The following is a 13,527-nucleotide window of genomic DNA, read 5'->3' as shown; positions in this document are numbered from 1 at the left end:
CTATTGATGGTACAACAAGATTTCAGTTAAGCTCAAAGTTTAGTAAATTCTTTGAGCTGACAGGAAAGTGCATATGAAAGACAACTTAAATTATTCTTTTGGAATAGGTCCTGGGACTGTTCACTATATTTGGTGAACGGTCCATGTACTCATTCCAAGAAAAATCCTGTAATAAAGTTTCCCTTGAATGCTGACAGTTCTGTCCTGGTGTTTTATCAACATCGGTTATTCCATGTCCTCTTTGACCTCACACTTTGGACTTGGATGTTTCGATAATTAAAATGAATGCATACCGTTGTCCTTTAACAGTAATTTCCCACATACTCGGTATTTTCTGTTGAAGTACAGAGTTGGGTCTAACGGACTTTCATTCAAACAAATTCAGGGAAAATACAAAGTACCTCGCTCACAATTCCTCCGATTAAGTTAAACAAGCTAACATTGGAGAACATTGGCTCTTTGTAATAGAGAAAACACTTAGACAATCTGAGAACAATCTTTCTACCAAGAGAAAACAGGACATTTAGGAAGACATTAATGTGGAGACAAGGTCGCAGACTTGTGTAAGGATACATTCTGACTCATACAAATTGACACACTAGCTCTTACAGTTCATACTTAAACTTAATTGAGCAAACTGAATACTATGCATTCAGAAATGTCCTTGTGTTGATGCAAGAGATCTAAGGGACACCTATGCGTGGGTACGTTGTTTAAAACGTACCCTTTGCTGGGAGGAAATATGTTCCCTTATTACATTAAGCTTAGAAAGCAATTATTTACCTACTCCACATCGCTGTCACTTTAAATGTTGCCGATTGCTATCATAAGAGATACAGTTATCTGGTATTTATGGCCGCAATGTTTATTTATTGCTGTCAAAGGACCCTGAAGTCATCTGCCATTACTAATATGCTGTATACAGTGAATGTTCTTTGTTTGGGGTAGACTAGCCCAGGAAGTGACCCATTACCATGTAATGCTGATTCAATGTCCCCATTGCTAGCAAACATATTAATACGTTCATTCTTACCCTAACCCTGTTTGTCCTAGAGTTTCCCACATATACCCAGGGGGCAAAGTCATTTTACAGACATGGAATGTTGTAAAAGGTTGTCCACCAGAAATGATATCTAGGACCTTCAAGGATCACAACCTGGGTGGACAACCCGGTCAACTAGCTACTGGAAAGCTACAGTGAGGGTCCAAACAATGCAACCCCTACATGAAAAAAAGTCACAGATTCTGTCTGGATCAGATGCCATCATTCTCTTTCTGATTGAATATCTCTGTGACAGTTCATGGTAAAGACAAACTGAGCCAACCTATTGAAAGAGCAGAAAATAAGCTTTCAGGTGATGCCTTGGTTAAGCCTGTTCTCAATAAGGTCATTAGATGGCGCTGTGCCTTTTTTGTCTCTCCAAAGCAAAATCCATGTCAAGCAATGCACTTGTGGTCCTCTGGATTGTTTGCTGTGTTCAAAATGGGTAAATATACTTCTTCTATATAACATATCGAAGGGTTTACATTCATATACACAAGGTTTGCTGCCGATGCTAAATTGAATTGATTCAATGTTTACAGATTTTTCAGTTTACAGTCTGGAAAGCTAATTGCAGCGTAATTCAAAATGGCCGCTACTTTCTTTGCAAAACCCTTTAATTGAAGGTTTTCTATGTTATAGGACAAGACAAACTGAGTTAAATTGATCTGGAAGTTGACATTAAGTTCAACTTAATGTCAAATCAATACCCTTTTATTATTTGTGCAAATCAATGTCTTTGTTTTTGTGAGCAATTCTTAGTTATTAACTAAAAATCAACAGATATGATCAGAAGTTCATTCACATGGCCCAGAACTAGAAAAATGTGATTTTTTTTTAAAGAAGAAAAGTAACCTACACTGAATATACAGTACAAATATTTTCAATGTACACATGGTGGTATTCATGGTAGTGTCCCAGAAAGCTTTTTTCTTTCTATTCATTTTCTGAGTCACAGCTGCTGTCACTGCTCTCAAGTGTGGCAGTGTGTATCCTTCTGCATTTTGTTGCCTGTCCTTGGCAACGGCACCCTATGTAGCATGGAACTGCCTTATTCTGACAGCCACATGAGATTGTCTTGTTCATCGACACAGGCCAAGCTGGCTTTGTAGATGGTACCGGGACTATCCATTGTCGAGACCATCCAAATTCTGTGCATGGGGGGATTTATGGCTTGGCGATGTGTGCGTTCTTTTCAGGTGCAGCAAAAATGCATTCTCTGTTGGGGGTAGTAGCTTTAGGAGCGTCAATTTGTTGTTCAGGAACTTGTATGCTCTCAGTTTGCCCAGATCAGAACCCTCAAAGTGATCAGCTTTGGATGTATACAGTTATGGTGAGGTCTCATGCCTGATTGAGGAGGTCATCTGTTATGGCATCGGCGGGGTTCTCACCAAACTACTACTAATTACGTTATTTGTAGTTAATAACTAAGAAGAGAGTATGTGAAATAAATGTTTTGCCACCAGGAATTTTGTTTATTTCATGATCAAAATAGGATATTGTTCACAAAAACAAAGACATTGATTTGCCAAGGCATCACCTGAAAGCTTATTTTCTGCTCTTTCAATAGGTTGGCTGAGTTTGTCTTTACCATGAACTGTCAGAGATATTCAATCAGAAAGAGAATGATGGCATCTGATCCAGACAGAATCTGTGACTTTTTTTCATATAGGTATGGTGGCCCTGAAGTGCAAGACACCACAGCGTTTCACAAAACACAACAGCATTTCAGAAAACGCCGCAGCATTTCACAAAACACCACAGCATTTCATAAAACACCACAGCATTTCACATTGGACGGAAAGGGTATTCCTTAGGGAGAACAATTCTTGTTTGTGATTGGACGGAGGCGGAGCCAACCAGAGAAGCACTGCTGTGATTGGTTGTTTTTGCTGCCAGTCAAGAAATGACGCTTCGTGATTGGCCCAACACATCAGCCGTTAGCTGTTAGCACACACTCAGAGCTCACAGCTCCTCATATCTGTTCAGACAGAAACTGGACAAAAGTTAAACATGTACAAACCACAGACTGTCTATGTCATGGTCAGAGTTGGGTGTAACGCGTTACTTTGTAACGCGTTACTGTAATAATATTACTTTGTCGGTAACGGAGTAGTGTAACGCGCTACTTTTATAATCCAGTAATCACACTACAGTTACTAACATTGCCCCGACACGCGTTACTTCGTTACTTTCTAAAATCAGTCATAATCAAACCTCAACAAACACCTGCAAAGAACACATGCTAGGTGAAGCTAACGCACATAGCTGTTGTTTATTTATATCACACACACGTAGTTCTTCTTCTCTGTTTTCCGGTTGTTGCTTGTTTTGAATGACGAATACACACTACCGCTGCCTGCTGGTAAGGAGAGTTATTGCCACTCACGCATGCGCAGTTCGTAGGTGCTCGGCTGAAGTCTGGCTCCAGTGCAACACATGGCCAACACGCAGGAGAACACGCTGACGCAACAGCGTGAGCAGAGATAGACTGCGCAAAATATACAGATAGCAGGAGACAGAGGACAGCCACGGTCAGATAGCAGGAGACAGAGGACAGCCACGGTCAGATAGCAGGAGACAGAGGACAGCCACGGTCAGATAGCAGGAGACAGAGGACAGCCATGGTAAGATAGGAAAACATTCAGGAGCTATCTGGATCAGTCTTATGCGACAATGGAAACTGAACTAAAGAGAACATTTGAAACTTTAGCAGTCTGCGTGATCTGCCTGTAGGGAGGGGCGGGCCGGCCCTGCGAGTAAAGTAACGAGTAAAGTAACGAGTAAAGTAACGAGTAAAGTAACGAATTACTTTATGTAGATAGTAACGAAGTAGTGTAATATATTACTTTTTTTTGAAGTAATATGTAATATGTAATATATTACTTTTTTTTAGTAACGACCCCATCTCTGGTCATGGTGAATACAGTCGCTGCTTTATTTATGTCTGTATGATGTTGTTGTGAGTGTGGACGGATCAGCTACAGGTTAGTTTAGCCTGATCGATCCGATTCCGATTTACATGGAGATACGCCCCGCCCCCTCTCCAGCGTCTTGTTTGAATGACAGGAGTAAACACAGAATTAATGCTTTATTAATTCATGGTTTTTAAGGGGCTTATCTCCATGTAAATACTATGGTAGACCACCCAATATGCGCATCGCTCTAATCGCTCGAGTTTCACCGCGGCTGTCAGCTGTGTTTGCTCCTGTCATTCAAACAAGAGGCGCTGGAGAGGGGGCGGGAAGTATCTCCATGTAAATTCTATGGGAGATACCAACTACAACAAAATGAACATATTTGACCGTGATTTAATTGTAATACACGTTTCAAAGTGATGCCGAAGTAACTACATACTGATAACGGTTAGTAAAAACCATGAATTAACGCTTTGACAAGTCTGCAGACAAGACGGCAGGCGAAAAGCTTTTAAAATGCGTGTTTTCTGAATGGAATCGGATCCATCAGGCTAAACTAACCTGTTGCTGCTCCGTCCACACTCACAACGTCATACAGACATAAATAAAGCAGCGACTGTATTCGCCATGACATAGACAGTCTGTGGTTTGTACATGTTTAATTTTTGTCCAGTTTCTGAACAGATATGAGCAATCACGAAGCGTCATTTCTTGACTGGCAGAAAAAACAACCAATCACAGCAGTGCTTCTCTGGCTGGCTCTGTCCAATCACAAACAAGAAGTGTTCTCCCTAAAGGAATACCCTTTCCGTCCAATGTGAAATGCTGTGGTGTTTTCTGAAATGCTGTTGTGTTTTGTGAAATGCTGTAGTGTTTTGTGAAATGCTGTAGTGTTTTGTGAAATGCTGTAGTGTTTTGTAAAATGCTGTAGTGTTTTGTGAAATGCTGTTGTGTCTTGCACTTCAGGGCCACCGCATATAGGGGTTGCATTGTTTGGACCCTCACTGTAGCTTTCCAGTAGCTAGTTGACCGGGTTGTCCACCCAGGTTGTGATCCTTGAAGGTCCTAGATATTGTTAAGAATGTCACAAGGCTCAGGACCCAAACACACAACACCAGAAACAGATCAGGATTAACAAGGTCTTTTAATTAAGGTTAAAACGCTCACTTGGAGGATCAAAACTCTAAACAAAAACATCTACATGAAAAATGAAACCAAAAGAGTCTATCAAAAATATACTTAACACGATCAAGGAATGACTGGCAGGCTTGACAAGACGAACTGGCACAGTACAAAGGGAGACGCAGACTATATATACACACTAGGTAAGGGGACACAGGTGGCAACAATTAAGGGAGGGGCTGACAATCACACTGGAGGGAAAAACACACAAGGGCAGGAATGCTCTGAAACGAGAGGGAAAGGTTACTACAAAATAAAACAGGAAATCACAAGACAAGGCAAAAGACAAAAGGACTGAACTAAATCAATTAACTTAACACAAATGTCTAGTCACCACAGATATCATTTCTGGTGGACAACCTTTTACAACATTCCATGTCTGATTTCCTAAAAAAATTGGGTTTTGCCCCCTCGGTAGTACTTATAATAAGCATACAAATAGTAGTGATTGTAAACCCTGTTGGAGAAAACAAATCCAGGGGGGTGGTAATATACTGTAACAAATGTAATGTGAACGAAATAAGTGAAATATGAAAAGACTGTAAGGGTCAGAGGATATTTGACTGGAGTTGGTTGTCACATTGATTTTATTTATCAATATTGAGAATGAATGCAATCATTCAATCATTGGTAATTGAATTCAGCTTCTGTTTACCGTCCACCAAAAGTTCAGTGAAAATTAATGCAACACACTCTTTGATCTTGTTGAGCAATCTGTGCAGGTATTTTATCTAAAGTCTATTTTTCCATTACGATTCTTGTGTCCTCTTGAAACTCTGTGTTAAACACTGCTGGCCCAGTGGTAGCAGTTGCAAAAAAAACTCTTCCTGGACAACTTTCTTTATGGCAGACATGGAAGGTTTCTCATTTCTCTAATTCCCCTCCTCGACTCCTATCCTCGACTCCTATCCTCGTGTCTTAGTCCCGCCCACAGGAGATGCGAGCAGAGGAGTCGAGGAGGGAAACCGAGGAGAGAGGAGGGGAAGCAGCGGGCGTTTCGAGAAATTAGAAATCCTCTCCTCTGAGCGGTCATTTTAAAGAGACGTCCATTAATGATGACATCAGACAGAGGGCACAGCAGCCCTCTGTCTGATGGGCAGGACTGTGTTCATGATGACATATATTTACCTTGAATTCATTCACAGTGCGGTATAACGAGACAATAACAGGCTACAGATGTGGACATATATACACACACATATATATATTGAAATGGCCATAAAAGCATCTCGAGACTTAGAGATAGTCTCTAATTTACATACTTCAGATGAAGCTACTGACTCACGCTTCTGTCTCTGTGTGCCCAGGTTTTCCAGCAGGAGCTTCCAGAGTCTATCCAGGACACTTGGGATCATTTAACAGAAGAGCCTAGCAGAGTGCCCGAGTCCAGTTGGAGATCTGCTTCCCCGAAGTCTCTCCTGGACAACCTCTGCCACACCATGCACTGCCTCTTCAGTGAGTGCTTTGCCAGCACAGAAACAAAGCGGGACTGTGAGTATTTTAAAGAAAACCCTCCAGTGGCACAGGATGTAACCAAGAAAAAAAAATGAAAAACATGTTATTTTCCTAATTAGAGAGAAACACAAGCAGCACATGCTTTGTAAGAACAATTAAAAGAAAAGACAAACCAACTTCCCTACAGGACATGGTATTATGTTAGATACCTGATGGCAAAGGGTCCATCAACATTTGTGTTCCTCTTAAATTTGGGTTAGTCAAGGGCAACTGAAGCCATGATCTGCCTCTCATTTGTTATTGGTTCCTTTGTAACAGTAAAATATATCTGGCAATGAGATTTCTCAATTCAATATCATTTGTTTTAGTTAGTAGGTCAGAGTTTTAAAAAACCCATCCCAATATGAATTAAGTTCTGAGCTATTGAAAAATATGACTTGCTTAGCAGGAAGTGCCATGTGTGAGAGTCTGCATATCTTCAACATCTAGATGTATTACTGAAAGCCCAGATTTGTAACTTTGAGCATGCATGAGTAATTAAAGTTCCCAGGGGACAAAATCTTACCCCTGGTAAGCCTGTAAATGTATGGTATGCCATACCACGAGTAAAAGATAATGTAGGGCCTATGTCAATGGCCGCCTATTCAACTACATCCCCAGCTCCTGCCCCCATTTAGTTTTAATAGTTCCACCATCTTTTTTTGTTGATGAGCTTTGTTTATTGCTTTTTCACAGACAGTAATGTCGTAGCGTTTCTCTGCATAGGCAAAGAAAGTCCCCCAATTATTTTGAAACTTCTTGGGAGAGGCTTCCAACGTTTATCGTAGTTTTTCAAGCCATAAATAAACAACGTTTTTTTTCAACATCATCTCATTAGTACTAGAGGTCTAGCCAATAATGTCAGTAGAGTTATCAGATCCACTGGGAGCCTCGGCAAAAGGCAACTGAGGAATGTCGAAAGAGCAGTAATGGCATTAGTTTGGATAAGTGTCCCAGTGACCTCCGTTAGAGTATTGAAAATCGTAGGCCACTAGTTACGCAGACATGGACACGACCAAAACATACTGTATGCACTCATTTGCTGTTGTTAGATGGCATTTTTCACAATTTGGGTGAATATTGTCATAATTCGCACAAGGCCTGCCATTATGAGTGTGATGAACAACTTTGCATTGGATCTTAATTTTCTTTTTTTTGGTTTACTGCTGATTCTGAATGCCAAGGCTGTTGGTATGACTCTGGTTGTAAGTTTGGAAAGCTCTAAATGTACTTCACTCTGTCAAAGGGGCCCCCCAGATCTTGCATTACTCAAATTGAAATGACATGACACATCTTAAACTTGAAGGACACATAATATTTGTTAGAAGGAAACCAGAATGTCTAGGTAGTACTATGCTACAATAATGCTATGCATGGATTTTCACAAGATGATATTCAGTCAAAAGTGTTCCTGGAAGAGAGGTCCCAACATGTGACTCCATTAATCACAACACAGAGCTTCAGTGTTGTGGGTCTCATGTGGAGGAAGATTTCAATAAGACAGTAAACATTTAAAGCATTAAAACCTTTCAATTCTATCTTTTCCATTGTGGTCCATTTCCAAATATTGAATGGCAGTGTGCATGAATCACATAGTCATGTTGCTGTAGCACAAACATCACTATAGCAGCCAACACTTGGCACATTTCAGTGGTAAATGGCATAGTTATGAGCAGCACGACGGTAAGAAAATAGCTGATTAATTATTTGTTGTAAGCAATGCAGATAAAAACCTGTTGCTTTTCCGGTATTAACCCAGTGAAAATGCATTTTCTGTTCAGTTATAATGTGATCACTGTCTAGTATATTGAAAAGGTAAAACATGTCAATATCACAAAAGGCTTAAAATCTACATAATAACCTGCATTTATCATAATTCCCAATCAGAATCAAGTTTAAAAAAACGTTCGTACCGGATATCCTCATGGCGTGGTCTACTTTCAGTAACATGTGTTCACTGTGCTCCATATGAGGCTCATAGTCACGGGTTAAACTGCGTTCGTGACTTTCACAGAGACTTAAGTCACTGCATCTCTACACACTTCAACTAATTACCAAATAAAGTTACGTTTTGTGTGTGACTTTACTGGGAAGAGCTTAATATCCTAGGTGACGTGACAAGACTAACATGACAGGGCTTACAAGTGTTCTGTATTACATATGGGGTGTATGTACTTTTTGAGTGTTAGTCTTGACCAGGGGTCTCCAACCTTTCTTCATCTGAGAGCTACTTTGAAAAAATGAAAGTGGCCAAGAGCTACTTGCATCACATCGCTTACACATAGCACTCATCAGTTGAATTAAGCTATACTTTTGTACACGTACGAAATTGCAATACCTAAAGCTTATCACAAATCTTAACTTCACATCAAGGTCCAAGAAAACGAAAATGTCTCACATATTATTATGGACCACCTCTTAATCCAGATATCTCACCATGACTCACGCATGCATGCATGCGTGCATGTGCCCGGTTCTACGAGGGTGCATAAGGGTGCATTGCACCCTCAGTTGAGTCGTTATGCACCCTCATTTGAAAAATTAAAAGTGAATTTTTTTTTTATTAAAAGTGAAAAAAAAAAAAAAAAAGTGAAAGATATTACATATATAATAATAATAGTAATAATAATAATAATAAGAATATAGTAATATAGTAATAAATTGTAATTGTGGTTAAATAACATTGTCTGCTGCATTTATTTGGTCAATTTAAACGGTAGCCTAAGCAGTGGCGTTTCTATATGTACAAAAGTGGTGGGGCATAAAAAACTCAGATGTCTATATATAAGCTTCTGCAGAGAGGTTCATGGCTGGTAAGGCACTGGCACTGACTCTTCAGGTTTACAAATATATTAAATCAAAATATAATATTATTTTCAAAAGCTTTTTTTGTCTGATGCTTCAATTACTTTTAAACAGACAGTTCAACAGAAGGATACTCAAAAAAATGTAATTTTATCATTTAAATATTGAATTGTTCTCTGCGCTGACGCTTGCCGGCGGGCGTGTCTGAAACTCGACCAACAACCAATCACATGAATCTCCCGCCCCTGACACACAAGCAGCGGTTTGATTGGCTAGAGCTTGTACTGGCATATGATTAGCTGAGGCGTCAAAAGTTGAACATTGCTCAACTTTTGCAGCGAGCCACGCCAGCTACGCTCCACGTCGCTTCCCACGATGCATTTCGGCTAAAAGTGACGTCACCCCATTCAAAGTGAATGGGGAAGCGTCAACGCACGCCGCTGTGTGGACGGGCCGTTAGACAGTCAGAGGGAGGGGCAGGATCAGGTTTTGTCCCACATGGCTCTAAACAGCTCAATAGGCACACACTGTAGACACTAATTAGAAGAACACATACTAAAACAGCAATGTACATACGAATCAGATGATTAAACATGATCTTAAAATATATTATATATATTTTTTTATTTTTTTTTTGCATTTTGTTGTAATCATTATTTTAATACTTTCTGCTGACACTAGGTGGGGCTGTGCCTGTGCTGTGCCCCTAATGACCAGTCGCCACTGAGCCTAAGTAACGTTATTATGTCAGGTGTGCGTGACCTGTGCCAACACAGTGTCACTCCCTGAACGTCCAGGAGCGACACTTGGTCAGGGTCCTATGGCGTGCAGATGTGACGTGCCGAGTCTCCTCTGAGCGTTCATCATCTGCAAGGTGCTTACACGGCAGTCAATGGTGGACATCAGAAAATGGTTAAAACAACCAGCCCTTATCACCAGCAGTAACACTGCATCTATTGCAGGTAATAACAGTTCAGATCATGGGGACATTACGTTTCCCGGGGCCACTGTCGTGGACACTAACGTCCTCCCGCCCGACTGGCCGGCTTTGCCCGCCTCGCCCACGGAGGCGGAGGAGCCGTCTTCGTTGCCCCAAACACCGCCACCCCTCTGCGGCCCGCAAGTGCCAGAGGACCTCGCAAAACAGAGCCTGCCCAGGTATATTTAAAAAAGTACCCAACTCGCCTGTGGGGTAAGGCGCTCATTTTGCAGCTCATGGTTTCAAAACAGAGATTGGCTGGAATATTCCTGTAAAAAAGATGCCATCTTCTGCTATGCATGTAGACATTTCGGTCTTAAAAGGGGAGTGATTTGTAAAATATCCACAAAGAAAAAGTAAATCTGTTTATAGTTCTGTTTCATATGGGTGTTGAGATGTATCCAATCCATAGATCTCTTCATGTTGCTCTCAAAGTGCACCAGATTGATGCTTTTAACTTCAATATTTAAAAAAAAAAATCTTCCCGGGAGAGCATGCCCCCGGACCCCCCTATGGAGGACCCCCTAGAGGGTGTTAAGCCCACTCCCCACTTATAAAAAATAGCACTTTACCACTGCACCCTCTCTAATCTCAGATGCACCCTGAGTCATTTTGTTCTGGAACCGGGTCTGACGGTGTGGCATGACCACCAAAACAGAAAGATATGGATACAAGATGTGTGCAAATGTATTTACTATCCTATCCATGTGAACATGATTTAAGTGGGGGGGGGACCTAACCTCCTCTAGGGGGGTCCGGGGGCATGCTACTCCGGGAAGATTTTTTTGAAAATATTGAAGTTAAAAGCATCAATCTGGTGCACTTTGAGAGCAACATGAAGAGATCTATGGATACATCTATCAACACCCATATGAAACAGAACTGTAAGCATATTTTTCTTTTTGGATATTTTACAAATCACTCCCCTTTTAAACTCTATTCTTGAATTTGTAACAACTTTTTTGTTACTGTCATATAGTATTTTATACCTGTTTTTCATTTAGTCTCATTAATAACTATAATGATCATATCAAGGTGTGCTGAGCTGAGGTTATTTGAGCCTCTCAGGAGTGAGCTCTCTTCCACCTGGTTGTAGAAAAGCTCTTTAAATTTGTTAGCATAGCTAGCTAACCAGATGCTAATAACAACAGATCGCCACTGTGCTTACAACTAAAGACACAGCCACGCAAACACTGCGGCATGTGTACGGCTCCTTATGGGTACTGCAATATTTGAAGAGCTGGAGCGGCGTTCTGGTGCTCTCTGTCAGCACTCCTTTCAGACGAGACATATACCATACCACGTGAAGACACGTTACGCTCGTGTTGTGTTCAAGGAACCTCTCCTTGGACAGGAAAAAGAGGTACTCGCTTGTTTAATTATTTTTGCGGTCAGATTTCTTCTTCTTTTTTGAAGTGAGAAGTTGTCCGTCAGTCGGACTGACGGACGGACTCCACCTCCCCACCCCACCCCCAAAACGAAAACTCTTCGGTTCTCCACGAATTACACAAGTCACCCAAATCAGCGTTAAAAAAGCGGGAGGCGCCGAAAAATCCCCTATTAATGTATTGATTATAGCTCCGGGTCCGTATAGATCCGGACCGCGGTCCGCCTGTTGTCGACCCCTGCTCTTGAGGAACCATGGGGGGAGTGTTCTCAAGTACATTTGGTCACATAGGCCTACAGATGTATGGACACAGTTTTAGTTCTTAGTATGAATTCTAACAAAATTACATTCCCGTTTAGGCAACAAAACTACTTGGTTAGATTAAGAAAGTAATCATGGTCTGGGTTAAGATGCGGATATTTGATACAAATGTAATTTTGACAATGTGAATCCGTCAATGTTGATTGATGATTTCACATGTGACAAGAACAGGGTGACAATTCAGTGTTGGGTTGACCTACACAACCTCCTACATTACTCTAGGATTTGCTCTGAGAGTCTAATATGAAGAAAAGCAAGATATGCCTTGCGATTATGAAGTACAGCTGTAACTACTTTGTATCTGACTCCTCAAAAAGGTGAAACCTGAGAGTAAAGTGGGGCTGAAGGTAATTATCTCTTAGTCCCAAGGCTCATATCCACATGGAACCGTTTCATTAGGAGCCAGTAGCACATGTGGTAGTAGAAATGGAAGAATATCCATGAAAATAAATAAAGTTTATCTTGTCTACTTTTCAGATTGCAGTGTTTTCCATTGGAAAAAAGGCAAGAAGAAAAATGTACGCCCTCGAAGCTGAGAAGGGGCCAGCGGGATGCAATGGTGATACCAATAAAGGGTTGGTGTCATTATCTCCATTTCAGCGATAGAGAGAAGAGTGAAAGGACAATCCACACGGAAACAAGAGAGCTCAGTCCTGATTTGTGAACATCAATAATTATTTCCTAAATATACCGAACAGAGCTAAGATTGTTTTTATGAGAATAAGGTATGATCAATGGCTCTATCACGCAAAGAAGACTCATATTGTAGGTACAGCAGCAGCATTTATGGTGATTTCATGAGCATAATGGACTTTCTGCTAAAATGAAATTACACTTATTTAGGAGAAATTCCAACTTTTAGATTTTCCAATTCTGTCACACATGAAGTTTAAATATTTGTCTCTTGATGGCAGCTCAGATTCATTATTTGTTCTTGAGAGATTTGTTCATATATGGACTGAACTGATCATCGATTGGATGTCACTGTGGCTTTAGAAAAACTCTCCCCAAAAAGCCTGTGATGTGCTCCGGTGGACCTGAATGGTTCGGATCAGAGATCAACATGAAGCCGTAAGAGAGACAATGCATTGTAATGTTATCATATCTAGAAACTTCTGCGGACTTTATACCATATCTGACTCTTCCACACATCAATGAGCTGGAGCCCGAGCATTGACATGAACTGACTTCAGACCTCCTGGCAAACTGTGCAAAGCTTGAAGAGTGACCATTAGCATTTTTTAAATGTGAATTAATATCATAGTTTCACTATTTGACTTTGTTCTGACTTTAACATTTGGGCCAACATCGATGTTTTTTTATATAAATACATTTGAGGTATCTGACCTTTCAGATTTGGCTCCCCTTCAAAGTTCACATGCAGGCTCATCAGAAAATA

At 40.7% G+C, this 13,527-nt stretch overlaps 1 protein-coding gene across 1 annotated transcript in view; it reads left to right on the top strand.

The window, feature by feature from the left end:
* Positions 1-12,744, top strand: part of il34 (interleukin 34) — a 42,501-nt gene extending 29,757 nt beyond the window's left edge. Inside the window, exons 7-8 of the mRNA XM_034084424.1 lie at positions 6,450-6,633; positions 12,606-12,744. Coding sequence (XP_033940315.1) covers positions 6,450-6,633; positions 12,606-12,664 — 243 coding nt within the window. The 3' untranslated portion in view covers positions 12,665-12,744. The remainder of the gene's footprint in view (positions 1-6,449; positions 6,634-12,605) is intronic.
* Positions 12,745-13,527: the final 783 nt, after the last annotated feature.

This window comes from Pseudochaenichthys georgianus, chromosome 6, assembly GCF_902827115.2.
Source record: "Pseudochaenichthys georgianus chromosome 6, fPseGeo1.2, whole genome shotgun sequence".
In the NCBI taxonomy this organism is placed as follows: domain Eukaryota; kingdom Metazoa; phylum Chordata; class Actinopteri; order Perciformes; family Channichthyidae; genus Pseudochaenichthys; species Pseudochaenichthys georgianus.
This window is presented reverse-complemented; position numbering and strand designations above follow the sequence as displayed.